This window comes from Denticeps clupeoides, chromosome 13, assembly GCF_900700375.1.
Source record: "Denticeps clupeoides chromosome 13, fDenClu1.1, whole genome shotgun sequence".
NCBI lineage: Eukaryota > Metazoa > Chordata > Actinopteri > Clupeiformes > Denticipitidae > Denticeps > Denticeps clupeoides.
Genome location: NC_041719.1, coordinates 5,199,293 through 5,217,829, shown reverse-complemented (window position 1 = coordinate 5,217,829; position 18,537 = coordinate 5,199,293). Strand labels below are relative to the sequence as shown.

General features: G+C 46.8%; 1 protein-coding gene across 1 annotated transcript in view; it reads left to right on the top strand.

The window, feature by feature from the left end:
- bcas3 (BCAS3 microtubule associated cell migration factor) overlaps positions 1-18,537 on the top strand; it is a 180,301-nt gene that overhangs the window by 157,420 nt on the left and 4,344 nt on the right. The window contains exon 23 of the mRNA XM_029000655.1: positions 6,504-6,671. Within this exon, the coding sequence (XP_028856488.1) occupies positions 6,504-6,671 (168 nt within the window). The remainder of the gene's footprint in view (positions 1-6,503; positions 6,672-18,537) is intronic.

Sequence of the window (18,537 nt, the reverse complement as noted above, 5' to 3'; positions counted from 1 at the left end):
AAAGTGTCTTTTGCATATATATTGGATTTTTAAAAAACAGCTTTTGATGCTTTATTGCATATTTCTGCACAACTAGTACAATCAAATGTTTTAATTGCAGTCTGAACTGCATTTTTTTTCTCGGCTGCAGTCAACAGCACGAGTCCAATATCTGTCAGTAATATTTAGCACAGCAACAGCGGTTATGTTTAGCACCCCACCTTGCTTCAATTCCTACTGGCCTCCTTTGGAACTGCATCCAGACCCGGGCTGGAACTGCTAACAAGCGTCTCCCGGCTCGGCCCCTCGCATTACTCTGCGTGCCACAGCCTCTGTGCCCGGCCCCTGCCGTGCCTTTGCAATTAGTGCATAAAGAGACATGCTCTCATAACACGGGACCCTGTCTGTTTACAAGATGTACAAACACAGGCGCGTACGCAGCCCTGCCCGGGGGAGGGTCACACGCCATTAACGTATGGCCCATGTGTGCACAGTTGACAGTTGTGGCACCCATGTACAAATATAAAGACGCACCACACAAAGATGGCATGTTGCTCCACAGTTCTTCTGGGTGGCCCGAGAGATGGGCTGTAGATACAGCGACACTAGATGTTCCATGCTGCAGGAAAGTTTCCATTTCTCGTCCTGTATTACTCATGAAATGTCCCATCACGGTAGCCTATGACCCTGTCCAGTCCACTGTCCTGCAGAAGAGAGGATTGTCTAAAAAGCAATCTGTTTGGTCTAAAAACCTGGTAGCATGCAGACAATATAAGAATATTCTGAAATATACTTCTGAAAGAGGTTCACCCTGTATCAGTAGGTAAACATGACAGTAGAGAAAAAATTTATGTTAATCAAATTATCGTGATAATTGAAGCTGAAATGTGTATATTTAAATTATAACATTTATTTGACATAATTGAATCTCAAATCATGAATTCTTTGAACTCTGAATATATATTATTTTGTTATTTAAATTACACTTCAACCTGGAAGTGGCAGCATCTGATAAAACCCTAAACATTGTGCATCTCATTTGCAAAATGCACAGAGCCATAAACAGTAAGTTGAGATGTCTGCTACTTTCCACCTCCTTCGAGCCAAAACAGAGAAGTATGAAATTCTGTATTCATTTCCTTGCTCTTTTTCCTGTTGATTTCGTTCTCTACTAGAATAGTGTAGCTGAACGAAGACACCATTTGTTGTGTACTGACACTTTTAGTACATCTGGCAAACAAAACAGAATTCCAAAAAGTCAAAAAGATTACTGGGTTGATGACATTCTAAAATATATGTTTTTTTCATCTTGATCTGTCCAGTATGATGAAATCTAGGGAAGCAAAATGAAAATGTTTCTTGCATCGTAATAATGACAGCCTCCGGCATCTACTTCAGCATGTCTGTGTTCCCTTCATGGTATCATCTTTTTATCTCTCAAGTTCTAACCCTAAATTTCAACTCAAACACCTCTGAAAGGGATTTCAACTGTGCAAATATGGGAACGTTGATCCTGCTTCACCTACAATGGGCCATTACTGGCTTCAGCAGCCACTCTGGTCTGGGTGAAAACGGCAGATGCTTCCAGCAGTGCATCAGGAAAGTATGCAGGCGAGTATGAAATCACCCGAGTCAGGTCGTCCATCATACGTGGCATTTGGGGTGACAGGGCAGAATCAGGGCACACTTGATTCGACCCCGGATTTGGCCTTTTGTGAGGACAGATTTGGCTTTTTATTGGGTGAGGAAAAAAGGCATCTCTGAGCCACACCCTCTTGTTCAGCATTTACTACATTGCAGAGGTCTCTCTCTCTCTCTCTCCTTTTCTTTTTTCTGTAAGCAGGGAGCCCTGGTGTCTGTGAACGGACCGTTTTTAATGCACAGGGATTTGGAGTGGTGCTGAACGTGCCACCCACCGTGGAGAGACAGGGGGCTCCTCTCTGCTATTAAAGGTTTAAGTCTAATTCTGTTCCTGACGCGGCCGCGCCACCGGCTTTTAGGCGAAGTGAGAAGTGAGGAGCGGAGCGAAAGGGCGCGCGAGTGAAAGCCCGGTCTTGATGGGATTACTAACACTCCGAGAGCCGGAGAGCTTGGAGTAAATGATTTAACAGGCAGACGTGTAACGTTCTGAGAGGAGATGGTCCCGCCGACCTATCATGCGCTCAATCCGCAGATCTTACATCTACATTAACACTCAGGTGTTGCCGCTGGACACTTCTGGCAGCTCTCAGGACTGTAGTGCCCAGGCGTCATGGTACTTGTCTCTAATGCTGCCGGTCGGGACGCACCGGAGTGGGTTGGGGTTATATGTGCGTGGAGAGCCTCTCTGGCAGCACTTTGGAAGCGGCGTGGCGCGAGAGATGAAGGCGGCGCGTCGCCCTTATCTGAAGAACCTGCCCGAGCAGCCGCTCGGGGGCCGGATGCCCCGTCAGAGACGGTGCCAGGAGATTAGTCCTCGTCCCAGCGGTAGAGTCGGGCCCATCCCCCGCCAGCAATTTCCCTTAATGTCAACAGTCCCACTGCACATCCCTCCTCAGCTGATCTGGGATCAGTTTTACGCATTTTTATCACATCACGAGCACTTTTTTAATGTTAGAAGAACAACATTGTGTTTCTGTTTATATGGTGGCCAATCTGTTTGGAATTTCAACACCAGGACACCATGAGTATGAATATGAAAATAGACTTTTATATGAATCTGGTTTGGCATCAGGAATCAAATACGTAGGGCCATACATTCATTGTGCTATATGATATGAAGTGCTTTGGGCATGTTCAATAAAGTCAATAAACAGCATTTATGTATTCTGAAGTTATAGAAACAAACAGATGAACTTTAATGGTTGTTTTATTGAAGTTTAAAATGGAGGAGCCTGATTTCCTGATTCAATGAGATTTAAACCTAAACCTGTCATGGGAAATATGGCTTATACTCAAATCTAGTTGAAATGACACTATTCTGATGTTTACCCATCTGCATTCAGGCTAAACAGCTAATGCTATGCGGCTCATAGTTCACATTTAACCCCTAATTTGGGGGAATCTGGACCAAAGGGTCCCATGGAAACCTTCTCCTGTCCTTGCTGATGTACATTAACCCAGGGAACTTTGTGCTTTGTGTTTAGATTAGCGCTGAAACCCCGGCGCAGCAGCTGCGTGTTGAGAGGCCGCTTCCGGGCCCGCCGTCTGTTAGCCGCCGCGCCGTTTGAACCAGTGACAGCTCCTGATTTACACACTGCTATTTCTCCCCCCCCGCTAGAAGGCCGCTGTTTTTCCCTCACGCAAAATATGATCATTACGGGGGCCGAAACGCCCTGCGCGCGGTCGTAAATTCTCATTAGTTCAATCAGGATTACAGGCTGCTAATAAAGCCTAATTGAATTAGCCCCACCTCAGCTGTCTCTGCTGGTCGTTTAGCGGCGCGGCGTTCCGGCCGGGGCCCAGGTAGCCGGGAGCCTGGGGAACGCAGCTCCTTCCTGCGCCCGCCCGCCCGCCCGTCGGTAAACGTGTTGGCGCTGGTGGCCAAAGGGTGAACGCTGATTAAATCTTCAAGGAAAATTTGTCTGCCGGCTGAGGTTTGGCAGCAGCTGGGCCCGGACTAATCCGGCGTGGGGAGGGGGGGGGGGCAGGTTTACAATGATGAAAAACACGGTGCCTCCACTAAAGCCGCGCGGACAACGTGTCCTCGTGTTTCCGCAGTTCAGGGGACGTTTACAAGCGGCGAATTAAGCGTCAACTCGAACGCGCAGCATCGGGCAACGCGCCGGGAGGGGGGGGGGGGGGGTTACTTTCTTTCTTTTTTTACCGTGCCGGGCATTTATTATTTAATTGTGGCGCGGTAACGGTGAAGGGTGTGAAGAATGGGGAATGCCGACTGTGGCTGGATGTCAGCGTTCCTGATGAAGAGATCTTCCCGGCGGAGGCGATGAACTTCTGACCTTGACATCCACACACCCGTTCTATCACGCTGCCGTCCGACCGGCTTGAAATATCTCAGGCCTGGGGATGGGCTTGGAGACATGGGAACAAATCACACACACACACACACACACACACACACACACAGCCGCTGCAAAGACAGCCCGTTCTTCAGCACAACTGGGAACTGTCACTCGCGTGACGGCACCCGGTTTCCTGTGTGTGGAGCCGCATTTGATCTCGCCGAAGAGGAGCCTCTTATCTGCAGAGCTGTGCCCGGTGAAAGGCCTTTTACAGAAAGGTTTCTGATAGTGGGGTGTGGCTAGATTTGCCACTACGTAACAGGTAGCGTGTGGGTCACCAATGTCAAATTCGTTTTGGGAAGTAGGGTCTGTGAGAGTCTGTAGGCTCCTCCTCTTCTTGAACCTTGTTCATAAAAAACATTATTAAAGTCCATCTTCTTCCAGTCAGAAATAATTGCGCACCTACAAGAGGAGCTGGACTCCTAGACTTTGGTCTGAAGGACCCTCGAAGTAAGTGGAATATGTTGATTCGTGAGGCGGCAGTGTTTGAAGCCTGTCAGCATTCCGATGGGGGCTTGCCTCAAAGGAGCGGGACTCGGCGCTTTGATGGTGGGCCTGTATTCCCGGGATGGGAGGAGCAGGGCTGCCTGCTATCCATTTTTTTAGGTATCAAAGGCAGCCACGGTACAAACTGCTCTTTATGAAGTGCCATAAAGTTATCTGCTGTCCGTCAGGCAGTCGGGATGGGTGTCCAGCAGCAGATAGCGGCGGACCCCGGTCCCAGTTATCAGCGACGGGCCGCCGGCCGCCTGCGCTGCCCTCTCGCCCGCACATTAGCCGCTGTCAGTGGGGCCGAGTGCGGCTGAGCTTGGCCAGGAGGCCTGCGACAAGTGCAGATAGCGGCCGGCCCCAAGATCAAAAGGGCGCGGTGCGGGGACTCTGATAGGCCGACTGTATTTCATGTAGCACGTATCTTGCAGCGAAGGGCGCCCTGCTAGCCTCCTCGCCACTTCTTTGGCTCATTGAGATGTCGCGAATCTACAACGTCATTCATCCAAAAGGATCCTACAGGATGAAGAGCACGTTATATATATACACTACTCACAACAAGTTAGGGATATTGTTATTTACACGAGTGCTTTTCCTGTTTGCTCTGAATTTTAATGAAATAAATAAAAGTTTCCTTTTATATTACTAATAATGTATGAGGAGAAACACCATTTTCATTAGTTCAATGTTTATTACCCCCAATAATTTAGACAATTACTGGGATCGCCCCAAATAACAAAAACAGACAGTAGTGGGTGTTTCTACCATTTGCCGGAATAACAGCATGACAGCAACATCTCATGCTCCGCACTACCCTCATGATGTTGTTCTGAGGCAACTCTTTCTACACGCAGTTCTGCAAGGTCACGTGGGTGTGGGGTACGATCATTCAGTCTCTGCTTCAACTGGTCCCAGACGTGCTCTGTGGGGTTCGGGTTGGGGGACATTGATGGCCATACCATATGAGGCACTCCAACTTCCTGAAGTTGAACTGTGACAATTCTGCCATGAGGTGGTGGAGCATTATCATCCATGAACATTTGTTTTGCGCTAACTGGTGATGCCTGGCCAGACTGTTGCACTTCCTCATCCAAAGCCAACCCTGGGGACAATGTTGGCCTTCTCCAGCAACGCTGACCCGACACTCATCAGTGAACAGGACTGTAGACCACTGCTGCATTGTCCAGGTCAAATGGTGACACAACGAAACGTGTCCTCTGCTTTTAACCATCACCCTTGGTGAGCAGTGGGCAGCCATGACAGGCGCCCGGGGAGCAGTGTGTGGGGACGATGCTTTGCTCAGTGGCACCTCAGTGGCACCTTGTTGGGTCAGGATTTGAACTGGCAACCTTCTGTTTAACTGTTAGGCCACCACTGCCCCACATATATGGGACCCCCCTGTACACAATGATACCATTACATAGACACACCTCATTTTGTGTTTTCTATCACCCCACTACAATTGCCTCCCTATCCCAAAAATGTCTGAAGTGAAAGAAACACCGTATATATGACATGTCTCCCACAATATCCCTAACTTATTGTGAGTAGTGAATATTTTTTTTGTAGAGAAATCATAAAGTTTTCTATGATGTGTGAATAGATGATGTTTCTACAATGCTACTAATGCTAAAAGTTTTTTTTATGTTCTGCATTTGATATTATGTTGCTATGTTGATATTACATTGTTATTATGCCTTTTTTCTTGTTTAATATGTTAGCATTGTTGAACCCTCAACTTTCCCTCCTGCTACCCTTAAAGATCTTACATCTCTGCTGCTCTCCAGGGAAGAGTTTTTTTTGCACATCTTTAGTCAGTTGTTGCACAAGGAAATAACAGGCCTTTATCCCGTTGCGTGTCTGTTTCTCCGTTCACTGAAAGAGGACCTTGTGGAGTCGTTTAAAGAGATCGGAGGCATTACACACACTCACACACACACACAGACACACACTGCAGTGACCTAAATTGCATGCAGCGGTGAGTGAGCTGGCGGTTTGTGTGTGGACTGAGCGAATTGTTCTGTTGTCCGGCAGGAACGTTCGACCGCAGCGTGACCCTGCTGGAGGTGTGTGGCAGCTGGCCCGAGAGCTTCGGTCTGCGTCACATGACCTCTGTGGACACCACCGAAGAAGGCCTGAGGGAGCGGCTGGCCGATGCCATGTCGGAGTCGCCCAGCAGGGACGTCGTGGGTCCTGGAACAGGTGAGCGACGAAACACACACAGACACACAGAGGCATGCGGTGCTCTTTTAGCCACCAGGATCCTCCTCCGGTGTTATGCAGTGGCACAGCAGTCAGTGTCCTGGCCTCACAAGTCAAGGTCGTGAGTTTGAATCCCGGCTCGGTGGGTGCACATTTTGCATGCTCGCCCCATGTTGGTGTGTGACACCCTGGGTGAGTCTGACTGAGGGAGGGACTTCTGTTTACTTTGCATTTATGCACCATGGACTAAGGTTAATAAACAACTGCAGTGGTTCTGATTTTTGTTTCCGTGTTGCATACATTGCTTGGCCAAGTAAATAATCAGTAAAATGCAGCATTGGGACAACTTCACTGGGACATTACGCCACTGAATTAGTTTGGGTTGGGTTGGGTTGAGTTAGTTTGAATAACTCTATGTCCTTTTTTACAGGTCTGTAAAACACACACAGCTCAAGGTGCAGTCTAGATAAAAATGAGCTCCTTCACTCTCAATCAAACTCAGTTCCACTAATCCACGGCAGATTCGGCCCTTAACACGAAGCTCTTTATGTTGTTAAAGTGGAAAAACTCTATTTGCTCTGTTCATTTGGCTAACGCCACATCCAATGAGCACAATCAATTCCACTAATTCGCTTGACTTGGCTTTGTTCACCACCTTCGTCTGCTTTGACACACTCCCTCGCCCTAAAAGGCTGCTCAGGGATCAGTACAGCTCCTCTGCGGCGGAACTTTCAGCTTTGCTCGATTGATGTCTTGCACAGATTGCTTTCGGAGGCAGCACATTTCAATGGTTTCCAAATAATAAATTAGGTCATTCGCACTGAAACCAAAGGGGGAAATTGCCACTCCGACAACCCGAATGTTTAACTCATTTAGGAAGCTGCAGCCCTTTCTTTCTCCCCCCCCCCCTTCCCATCCCACAACCCCCCCTTAAGTGAACAAGAGTCCCTTTGATTTTTGAGGGAAGATGGAAGTGGGATCCTGGGCGCTGCATCTCGGAGCGGCGAGGTCACGAGGCCATAATGCGTTTAGCATCGACTGGCCTCTCTCGCAGTGCGTCTATTAGGCACTAATTTGATTTGTACCTATTCATTTACAGTGGCTGCAGCAGCAGCGAGTTGGGCCCTCGCCGTAATTGGTACTGTCTCTATTTTTGCCTCATTAGATTAAGGCAGAGTCCCGGACACTTGTAGTCTGCGCTTGTCTGTCCATTTATACAGCCTAATGTAACACAAAATTCATTACTGATCGCATTACATTCAACTTTCGGCCCGCGGGCGCTCTTATAAACATATAGTTAACCCTTTCCTGGCGTAGCGGGTCAGGCAGAATGGGTTTAGAAATGGATCGAGGGAACTGGCATGTTTAAAGAAGAAGAAGAGGCTGGAAGCGACAGAAGCTGCACCACTGGAGCCAGTTTAGCAGCCGGAGCATCTATCATGTCAGATTCCGTCTGGCTCTGGCCATGGCAGCGGCCTTTCAGAGGAGAAAAACCATTTAGGTTGGGGGGGGTCTAATGCTCCAGACGCGGTCATATGAATTGTGTGTACATTAAAACGCTGACGCTTTGCCCACTTAAGCCTTTACGGGGGCGACCGGCTTCTGCCTTTTGCTGTGCCAGGTCAAGAGGAAGTGCAAAGTGCACCGAACGTTCGCTACGTCTGTTCTTTTCTCTCCCTCTTTGTCTCTCTCCCCGTTCCCCTTGTAGCCAGCATGAGCAGCGGCGCCATGTCACCATGTCACCATGGATAGCGGTCAGTGGCCCATTTAAGATGACAGCTTCATTTTGAGCATTTCCTCGAAAGAAGGGCAAGGCGCTCGGTTACTTTCATTCTTTTTTTTTTTTTTATCCTTTCACCCTCCCCTTCATCCTCTCCCTGACTCCATACAAGCTGGAGTGTCTGCATCCGTAATGACTCACGCATCAGACCCCTCACTTCCCCCCCGCAAAGAGAAGTTTCCCTAATAATGAACGGACGAGACGGTGACCACTCTGAATTTCTCCTGAAATTAGATCCAGCCCAGCAACATCATGCTGAAAATCGGATTTTGCTTATTGGTGCTAACCCAACGTAAATGTTATTTAGGCTGAGAGGAGGACAGGACTCCACCTGGTTCTCGGCAGGTCGATCCGAGCCGCCGCGCTGCTGGTACTGGCACTGGACACTCCTCATTACTCCAGCATACTGCACCAGTCAGGGTAAAGCTGCCGGTGAAGCTGGTTACGGTAGTGACCAGGTACCAGAAGACCCAGATTCAAACCCCACTTACTGCCATTGTGTCCCTGAGCAAGACACTTAAGTGTTAACCCTGAGTGTCTCCAGGGGGGCTGTCCCTGTAACTCCTGACTGTAAGTTGATCTGAGGGAATTTGATTAATAGCTTAAATGTAATGTAAATGTAAGTAAGACCAGCTTTGACCAGCTACTTACACCAGACATTATTTTCCTTCGTGTTTTGAGGGAGATTTGGAATCATGTGGACTTGTTTGTGTTTGTATTGGTATAGGTAATATGTATAGGTATTGGCCACAAGGTGGGACAGAATTTGTGTGGGCGGAGTTTGCATGCTCTCCCCAGGCTGGTGTGGGTTTCCTCTCGTTTCTCCGGTTTCCTCCTGCCATTTGGGCATACATGCTAGGTGAATTGACATGTAGGTGTGTGTGTGTGTGTGTGTGTGTCTGTGAGTGAGAGTGAGTGGGGTGTGTTTGTGAGCCCTGTGGTTGACTGGTGCCCCGCCCTGTGCTCTGTGAGAAACAGGACTCGGCAGTTATGGAAAGTGAGTGATGAATGAGTGTATGTCTATGGAGTCCAGCTAGCCCCTCCTCTACTAAATACATCTTGTTTGCTGATGTTACCTCTCTTGTTGGACTTACTAGAAACATGACCATAAATTGTCAATTTCATACGAATCGAGAACTTTTTTTACTATTTCTATTTTCATTCTGTTTTTGTTCTTAAGGTGGTTCCAAACGACAACTTGAATGTGAGAAAATATCACCATGTATTTAGAGAGCTTTAACATTTTTAGTGTGTGCGGTTGGCTTGCCTTGTGAGGTTGATTTAATTCCCTAGATGTGTGTGAAGGGTATGAAGGTTGTGTGTGTCTTCATTTAACACACATTATAGCTGATGGATTTCTGACGGCCTGACAGAGTCTCTACTGGTGCGGCAGGCTGCTTACAATAAGGGCTTTGTGAGGAGGAGGTTGGAGAAGCCATTCAAGCCTTCCTCTCACCACCCATCCCAAAGCCCTCTAGGGCCCGTCCTCCACACACACACACACACACACATACACAGTTTTTGTGGTGTGCTTGGGGCGTGTTCACTATTCTAATGAAATATACAAAATAAAAAGAAGGAAATGCTTTCTATGTGTCTTGTAGAGGAGGAACTAAAGTTTTAAATGGGCAGAACCTGGATGTGTGTATCTTCGCCCTTTTTCCCCATATTCTTCAACACACATGATCTCCACTGCATTCACCTCCAGACCGCTGCCACATCAAACATGCAGATTATAGGCACTGTAATTCAAGAATCCTGATTGGTGAACAAGTGAATCTGACATTCACACATCCTGCCCCATTTTAAAACAATCCCGCTGAGTCTATAAAATCCTTTTTTCTTAAACATCCCACATCAATTCATGTAGTATCTACACACATCAACTCACTGTTACACAAACCCGTGTTCACATAATCCAAACACACACGCATGCACACACAAGAAAAAAAAAAAGGAAACCAAGTCCATGCAATGTGTATATGCACTCAAATATTTGCAGTTATACGCTCACTATGTGCATAAGGTGTGTGCATACACGGATCAGACATTGCATGGAGATGAGCTAATGCTAACTCCACTAGCATCCATTTACATGCGTTTCTTTTGACTAAGTCCTGGTTCACGCCCACTGCTGATCAGAGCACCGCTGGACTGCTTCCACCCAACATCCATTCCAGTGACTGGATTTGAACGGAGAGCGCACAAAACCTCTCCCTCTCAGCACCGGGGTTCTCTGTCTGCTTTGCCCGGCCCTAATGTTGTAACTGATTTTGAAATTGTCAGATCTCGTTGAAAATGGCTCTGTGTTTCAGGTAATTACGCACTCTGAAGTTTATTATCGAAGCGTGGCATGACAGAATTGGCTTTTAGCTGCCTGCATGTCGGCGTTGGACACGTTCCACTACTGTGGGATGTTATCTAGGCTTGTAGATGAAGTTGAGGGGTAATCATTTCAATTAAGTTTATTTATCTATGCACTATATGGGGGAAATGGTGTATAGAGTTGGTGGAGGGTTGGTTGATCTAGTACTCTCTGCATTTTAGCCGTATGCGATGCAGAACCGTATCTGATAATGTGGACTGGTAAAAAAAATGGTAGTCTGTGATCAGTCTTGCCGTGGTCCAAATAAAAGAGAAAATATAAACACTGCATGAAAATATCATTGCTGAATACCTTTTGTTTCATTACAGCCAGTGAAAAAAGGTAGGCTTATTTGAACAATGAGAGACAGAACATTAACAACATATCCAGGAAAAATTCAATTAATTCATAGCAGAATAGCATGAATTTGCATTTTGATGAATGAAATAAGTATTTAAATAGAATGGTGATTTTTTTGTTAGTGGGCAAACTATTTTTTTCCCTGGTTGTATATACAAAAGGACAACAGAAATAATTACAGGTAGAAGGCGGCACTGTGGCTGATCTGAGGTCAGCTCCTGACCGAGCCGTCACCTCTGATCTGAGCGCAGTCGCCGTCACGTGACTGAAGTCGTAAAGCTGTTCTGTTCAATAAAGGCCGACGCGGAGTCTGCCGCCCTGAATCGCATTAATAACAGTGAGCAAGAGACTCCTGGACTTCTGAAAACCTCCATTGTTCATCCGTTAATAATTTTAATGACCCTGTTTGAATTGGACGGTGTTCTGCGTGCTGATCTGGTGCACGACCACGGCTATTAACCAAGCGAACGAGCCATCGGTGGCTCGGTGTCATGGCCTGTTTTAACACAGAGATATCCATCTCTAGAGAAACAGCGCTCGGCCAAGATTAGAGTCCCCTCCAGATAATTCATCACGGCTTTCCTTATTCCGCTGCATGGACCATAGATCATGCAAACAAACCGAGCGATAATCCCCGGTGGCTCGCAGTACAGCAGTTGCTCGACTTCTGGTATTCAGGCCGGGACTCTGGTGTGTAGCTGTCAAGAATCCTATTCCTGCAAGATTGGTCACTTTTTATTTAATGATTTGATGTCACATGGAATGCAAACAATAAATGTGCATCAATGACAAGTTCCTGCTTCCAGAGTGACATGTATGTACATTCACCATAGACTATAGTGGCATGCAACGTTTTCTTGCCGTCAATTTCTGCCAAAAACCGACAAATGCAAGGAAAACGTCGCTATTACGTTTAGCATCATTTATGTGCCGTTTGTTTGACATCCTGGAGGACCATATATTTCCCAGAATTCTGCATGGGACCCACTCTAACCCTAAACACCAATTGAACATGATGTAAAAAAGGACTAGTCATAAATCCAATACATATACTGCTAGTTGGCAGTAAAATGTACAAACTATGTTAGACCACTCCATAAGACTCCATAAGTAAAAAGCATCCAAAAATGTTCAGCAATTCCTGCTGATATAAGAAATGAAATAAAGCGCCTTGCTCCACAGAATACTACAGCATTAGACTGTAAAGCTCTTGTTCAGTTTGAGCAATACACAGGCAAAGAGCATATACAGTGCATCTGGAAAGTATCCACAGAGCATCCATGTTTCCAATGGATTTTTCATTCAATTGGCAAATTTATTAAAAATAAAAACTGAGAAAACACATGTACATAAGTACATTAAGTATTCATAGCCCTTTGCCATGAAGCTCAAAACTGACCACAGGTGCCTCCTGTTTCCCCTGATCATCCTTGAGATGTTTCTGCAGCTTAAGCACACAAAGTATTGAGCAAAGACTTTGAATACTTATGTACATATTTTTTTTTTTTTTTTTTTTTTTTTTTTTATACATGTGCCAAAACTTCAAGTAATCTTTTTTCACATTGTCATTAAAGTGAAAAGGAAGTGATTGTCATTGTGATACACCGCAGCACAGCACATGGAGCACACAAAGAAATGTGTCCTCTGCTTTTAACCCATCACCCTTGGTGAGCGGTGGGCAGCCATGACCGGCGACTGGGGAGCAGCGTGTGGGGACGGTGCTTTGCTCAGTGGCACCTCAATGGCACCTTGGCGGATCGAGATTCGAACCAGCAACCTTCCGATTATGGGCTCGCTTCATTAACCACTAGGCCACCACTGCTTCAAAAGAAGTGAAGCTCACGGTGACACAATGAAATGTGGTATTATGGTGTGTTGTGTGGAGAATTCTGAGGAAAATGCATTTAATCCATTTTGGGATAAGGTTGTAAGGTAACAAAATGTGGAAAAACGGATGAGCTGTGAATAGTTTCCGGATGCACTGTATGAGCTATTTTACTTAGAATTTTTTCTTTTTGCATTTAATTTTTCACTCCGTAACAGGGTTTCTTCCAATGTAGTGAAGTAAAATGCCTGGGTAAAAATGTACTTAAAATTACATATTTCAAAAACCGCTTTAAAAATGACAATTTACTCTCAAAAACTACTTAATTACAGAAATGTGAGCAAATTTAATTTGTTGCTTTCCCCCTCTGACAGTAGGTGAATTGGCAATTCTGAATTGTCCATAGGTGTGTGTGTGTGTGTGTGTGTGTGTGTGTGTGTGTGTGTGTGTGTGTGTGTGTGTGTGTGTGTGTCCTAGGAAGGGCTCCGGCAGAAGCTACCCTGAGTAACAGGACTGTGGAGACCGAGTGAGTTAGTCTCCGAATCTGTATTTTGTTTGGCTGAGGGTGACAGTCTCTCACGATAATGTTAAGTTCTCCTTAAACATTGCGGCATGTCAAATGGTTAGAATATAAAGTTTCTCAATAAGAGCTTGAATAAATATTGAATTAATATTAGCAAGTGAACTGTGGTATCATCAAAATAATACGCCACTCAGTGTCGCGCCAAGATATCTTGGTGCGGCACACAGAATTTTTTGCTTAAATATATAATAATAATGAATGATATGTCAGTGGCAGACATGTTAATATAAGTGTGTAAATACTGACTCATCATACTTGTGATATGGATTTTTTTCATTAAGATCTGGCCCAGCTCTGTATATGAATCGAGGTTAGTCAGCCCCGGTGGGGGTGTGGAGCCGTGTTAAAAAATGGTACTTGGTCACTTTGTTGGACGCCCCCAGGGCCTGTTGCCCACGCTCGGTTCCTGAAAGACACTTGGAAGGGATGAAAGGGAAGTGACATTAGTCGAGCCTGAGAAGTATGGCGCCGAGAAAAGAGGCCGGAGTGTGAAAGGGAGGCGCGGCCATTATTTCCTCGGCCATTCAGCGCCGGGCCGGCTCTGTTCAGCGGACGCAGGGGCTCGAGAGTAATGCGCTCCGACGGTGCGAGACCGCGCCGTAGAGTTCCCACATTCGGAGATGCCGCCCTATCTCCGTCCGGTCCCCTCTCGTCCACCGACGGCGAGTTGTACATCGTACATCGTACATTCTGTGAGCCCTTTTTTGGGGGGGGGGGGAGGGGGGGGGGGGGGGGGGGGGGGGGGCTGAAACTTAACAAGCTTGCTCAAGGGAGAAGCCCAGCAGAGTTGTCAGGATTCAGGCAGAGAGGAGCGGCCTTTTAAAACGCGCCTCAGCCCCTCTTATAGGTTGTCTAGACGAGGCCGGGGGAAGAGACCCTTTAAAAGTGGGAAGCGTTCGAAAGCTCGGGGAGGTGGCAGTGGGTTTTTGACACCGACCCCGCTTCCAGCGCGTCGCTTCGATCCGGGAGCTGTGTCATCGCTCACCTTGTTTACATCTGAGCCAGGCCATGAATTATGGATAAATGGTAAATTCCAGGGGCTGACCCCTCTAGCGTCGATGTCCCTTTTCTGTCTAATCTCGAACACTCTGGCTCGTCCTGTGTGTGTGTCTGAGTGTGTGGAAGCACGTGTATCAATAAAAGATGGCGCATGAATAAAAGATCGTGTACATAATGGAGAGGTTGCCGGCCGCGGCGGCTGAAACACGCCACGCTCTCCTAACAGCTGCCCCAGTGGCTGCTGGGACGTGAGAATCTTTTCAGATCTTCGGCTCTTTCTAGGAAGAGGGGGGGTGAGTGCTGCTGTCGGTGTTGCCCCGTCACGCTCATGGCTCTAATGGCCTCGCGCTTGCTGTGGCCGCTGGGCAGGGGATGGCGTCGCACTCGTCTTCATCACTTTCTTTCTTTTTTTTCTCCCTCCGCCCATTTTTTCCTGCCCTTGCCTGCTTCTTTACACTCTCGCTCTCTGCCTCTCTTACACAAACACTGCTAGTGCATCACAAAAATAGATCATATTTGTGGGTCCTAACCATATATTGTACACATAAAAACCTTTTTTTTTCAGGAATCCAGCATCTGAAATATTGCCTACGGATATATTTTATATTTCACTTCCTTAAGCATTGCCTATGATCAGTCAAAATAGGAAAAAACGAAGTCTTCCAACTTCATCCGACTTCATTTATACAGCAAATCTGGGTTGGGTCTTGATGGAGAGCATACAATAATACAATAAATCCGAACACATAAAACGTATTCTAGAATTGTGATTGTCACTTGCGTGTGATTGAATGCTCGCTGCCGTTACCGATGCTCCTCGGCAGAAGGAACATGATCTCTTTTACAGCCTTGCTCAGGTCGTTCTCGGCTCTTCACCGAACAAGGACGCTCCGCGTTCGGTTCAGTCGTAATGTCTCCCACTCCAGCTGTAACGCAGTTCCGGCTCTGCTGGGTACGGAGGCCTGCCTCCGCGCTTGATGAGCCACCGTCATTTCCCTTCCCCGACTGTAATACAGGGCTTTTAAGGGCGGCGATGTGACTTATCTGATCTGATCGGTAATTACATTTTAAATTGAGTGACAGTAGGTATGTGTACAGAGAGAGAGGTCGGGGGGTCACTGCCCTCGTTCAGCACAGTGGCAATCAGTTTCTCCAATTAAATGCAAAATATCTCATCGGTGTGTGAGAGAGAGAGAGAGAGAGAGAGAGAGAGAGACCCTGATGTATAGTTGGGGTTAGGTTTGTTACACAGACATAATGCATTAACCACAAAGGTGTGTGTGTGTGAACTCTTCCCTCGCTGACTTTAGTAATACACCCTGGCAGCTCCAACCTACTGAGACCTTCATTCTCAAAATCCCCAAATGAATATTGTGGTTGTCTAATACATCATACACACACACACACACACACACACACACACACACACAGAGCGATGAGAGACGGAGGGAAGCCCTGCTTCTTCTCTCTGCTGAGTCCCTGACTGCAGCTGGAATGAGGAGATGAGAAGGGGGCAGTAGGTTTTCATTAGACTAATTGGAAGCGGGCGGCGGCGGGTGCACCGAGGACCCTGCCACCTTTACCTGCCCGCTCGCCCAAAGATACAAAAACCAGGGTGAAGTATGGACTTTTATTAACAACCTTTGCAGAAATACATGCAACATGCACATATGTTCATTTATTTCTGCTAAGGTCTGCTGGTGCCGTCTGCTCTCTCTATAAAGGTTAATGTGATAATGTATGTGTGTGTGTGTGTGTGTGTTAAAGAGAGCTGTTCCCTGTATTCCCAGATAAAGTCCTGTTGGTTTGGCACAGCCTGCAGTCTGCAGTCCAGACACCTCCTCTAATTCCAGACAAAAAAGGGACACACACACACACACACACACACACACACCCTATAAATAGCTTGAACACAGTGGACAGAGGGTTCTCCCAGTGGGTCCATCCTGCACTTTATCCCTCCATGTTGCTGGGCGGGTGGGTAAAGCCCCTCTAATTCCTCACACCGCCGGGGTGTGACTAATGCCCACTTTATAAAGAGGATGACACCTCGTTCAGCCCGATTTCCCGCTGATCCCGGGATCATCGCGCTCCGTCAGAGATCCGGTGAGATCTAGGAATGACGCGTCAGAGATGCATGATGAACTTTCCCAGAGACAGACGTAATGCTCGCTGATGAAGGAGACGAAACGTTTGCTCCTGCAATTTAGTCTTTCTTGTCTTTCCTGTCACCTGGCCAGTCCCCCTGCTGTCACGGTTCGTAAATGAAGGTGGTGGCACGTCCCCGTGTAGCCTTGTGGCTGGACGGCAGGGAGGACTCTGGTGGATCGTGTTCCCCCGGCCAAGACAGGGCGTCCAAGGGAGGCTCTGATTGTGGATTGCAGCTCTAATGAAGCCTGATTGTAGATCGAGCGCTCCGCCGTTTATCTTCGCGAGGCTGCGGCGGCGCGGCCCAGAGAGGAATCTGACGTGAGAGCGCTAACCAGAGACAGCTGGGGCCACGGTGAGATTAAAGTTGAAACACGGGGGGGGGGACCTATCAGAGGGGATAAGTATGGCACGGGCGCGGGTTACTGGCCTGTTTTCATCTCTGACCCAGGCACGGTGGCGCTGATTAACAGCCCCGACCGGGCTTTGATCGCGCCTGGGCCCTTCATGTGGCAGAGTTCGGCACATCTTGGCAACATCTAGCCTACATAATATCAATAACGTGGTTTTAAACAATAATCGAGGTATCTAAAAAAAAAAAAAACTGATTTCCACAGAAGAGAAAGCACCAGGACATATAAAATGAGGATAATACTGCATATGTCATTTCTACTTTTATTCTACTATAAAAGAACTAGGCTAGTCTGTTGCCTGTGTAATTTTAGAAATGCACGGCGGTTTGGCAGGCATGTACAAGTACAAGCAGTTGGGCAGTGGGGGCAAAGCGGGTAAGGAAGTGGACCTGTAATCGGAAGTTTGCCGGTTCGAACCGTGAGCCAGCAAGGTGCCACTGAGCAAAGCACCGTCCCCACACACTGCTCCCGGGGCACCTGTCATGGCCGCCCACTGCTGGATGATGGGTTAAAAGTTGCTGAATGTAGTTGGAAGGGGGTTAACATTGCAGTAGCCTACTTGGGAGGCAGAGACAGCCAAGAGTCTACAAGCAAAGTCTGTACCGAAAAATGGTGCTCGGGAGGTTTGGTCAGGGTACGTAAGCGAGATCAGGAACCGGGGACAAAACCAGGTGTAGCAGTCCAAAAAAACCCAGTAGCGCATCACCAATACGAAGGACTTGAATTGCAGCATGTTGCTGGTTTATCTGTTTCTTCTTGGCCGCCAGGTCCCGCATGCCCCCTGCTGAGTTGGAGGTCTCGCAGCCATTTTTATTCAGTGGCAAAAAAAAACACATTACATTCTAATGTTAAAAGATCACAATAATCTTTACATTTCCAACTACAATAAAAAAATATGAATAAAAATATGATACACTTAAATTATTATTTATTTTGTATAATGTACGGATGGATGAGCCGTACGCAGGTTGCCGACCCCTGATCTATCCTTTATGATACACTCTACGATACAATTTTGCTTTATTGAAATATTGAAATGTTTTTTAAAAATTCCTCCGGGATAAATAAAGCTTTTCCGATTTCTTACATTGTCAATGTTCAGTAAACATAAATGAAATAAAGAGCCAAAGGGCCATGTATCAGAATCAGAAAACTTTATTTATCCTGAAGGAAAATGCTTAAACAAATCATTTGCTTATACGATCATTGCTTCTACAAATCGTAATACAAATCCTATTCAGGCTGGAATGGCAGTAACTGCGCTCGGATGATAAAAACGCAGAGAATTACTGAGGACGCATGTTATGCATGCAGTATTGTAATATATTGGTATTGACATTGTGATATTTCGCATCACTTTTTCATTCAGCGACGTTGTTAGAATCAGGATAAA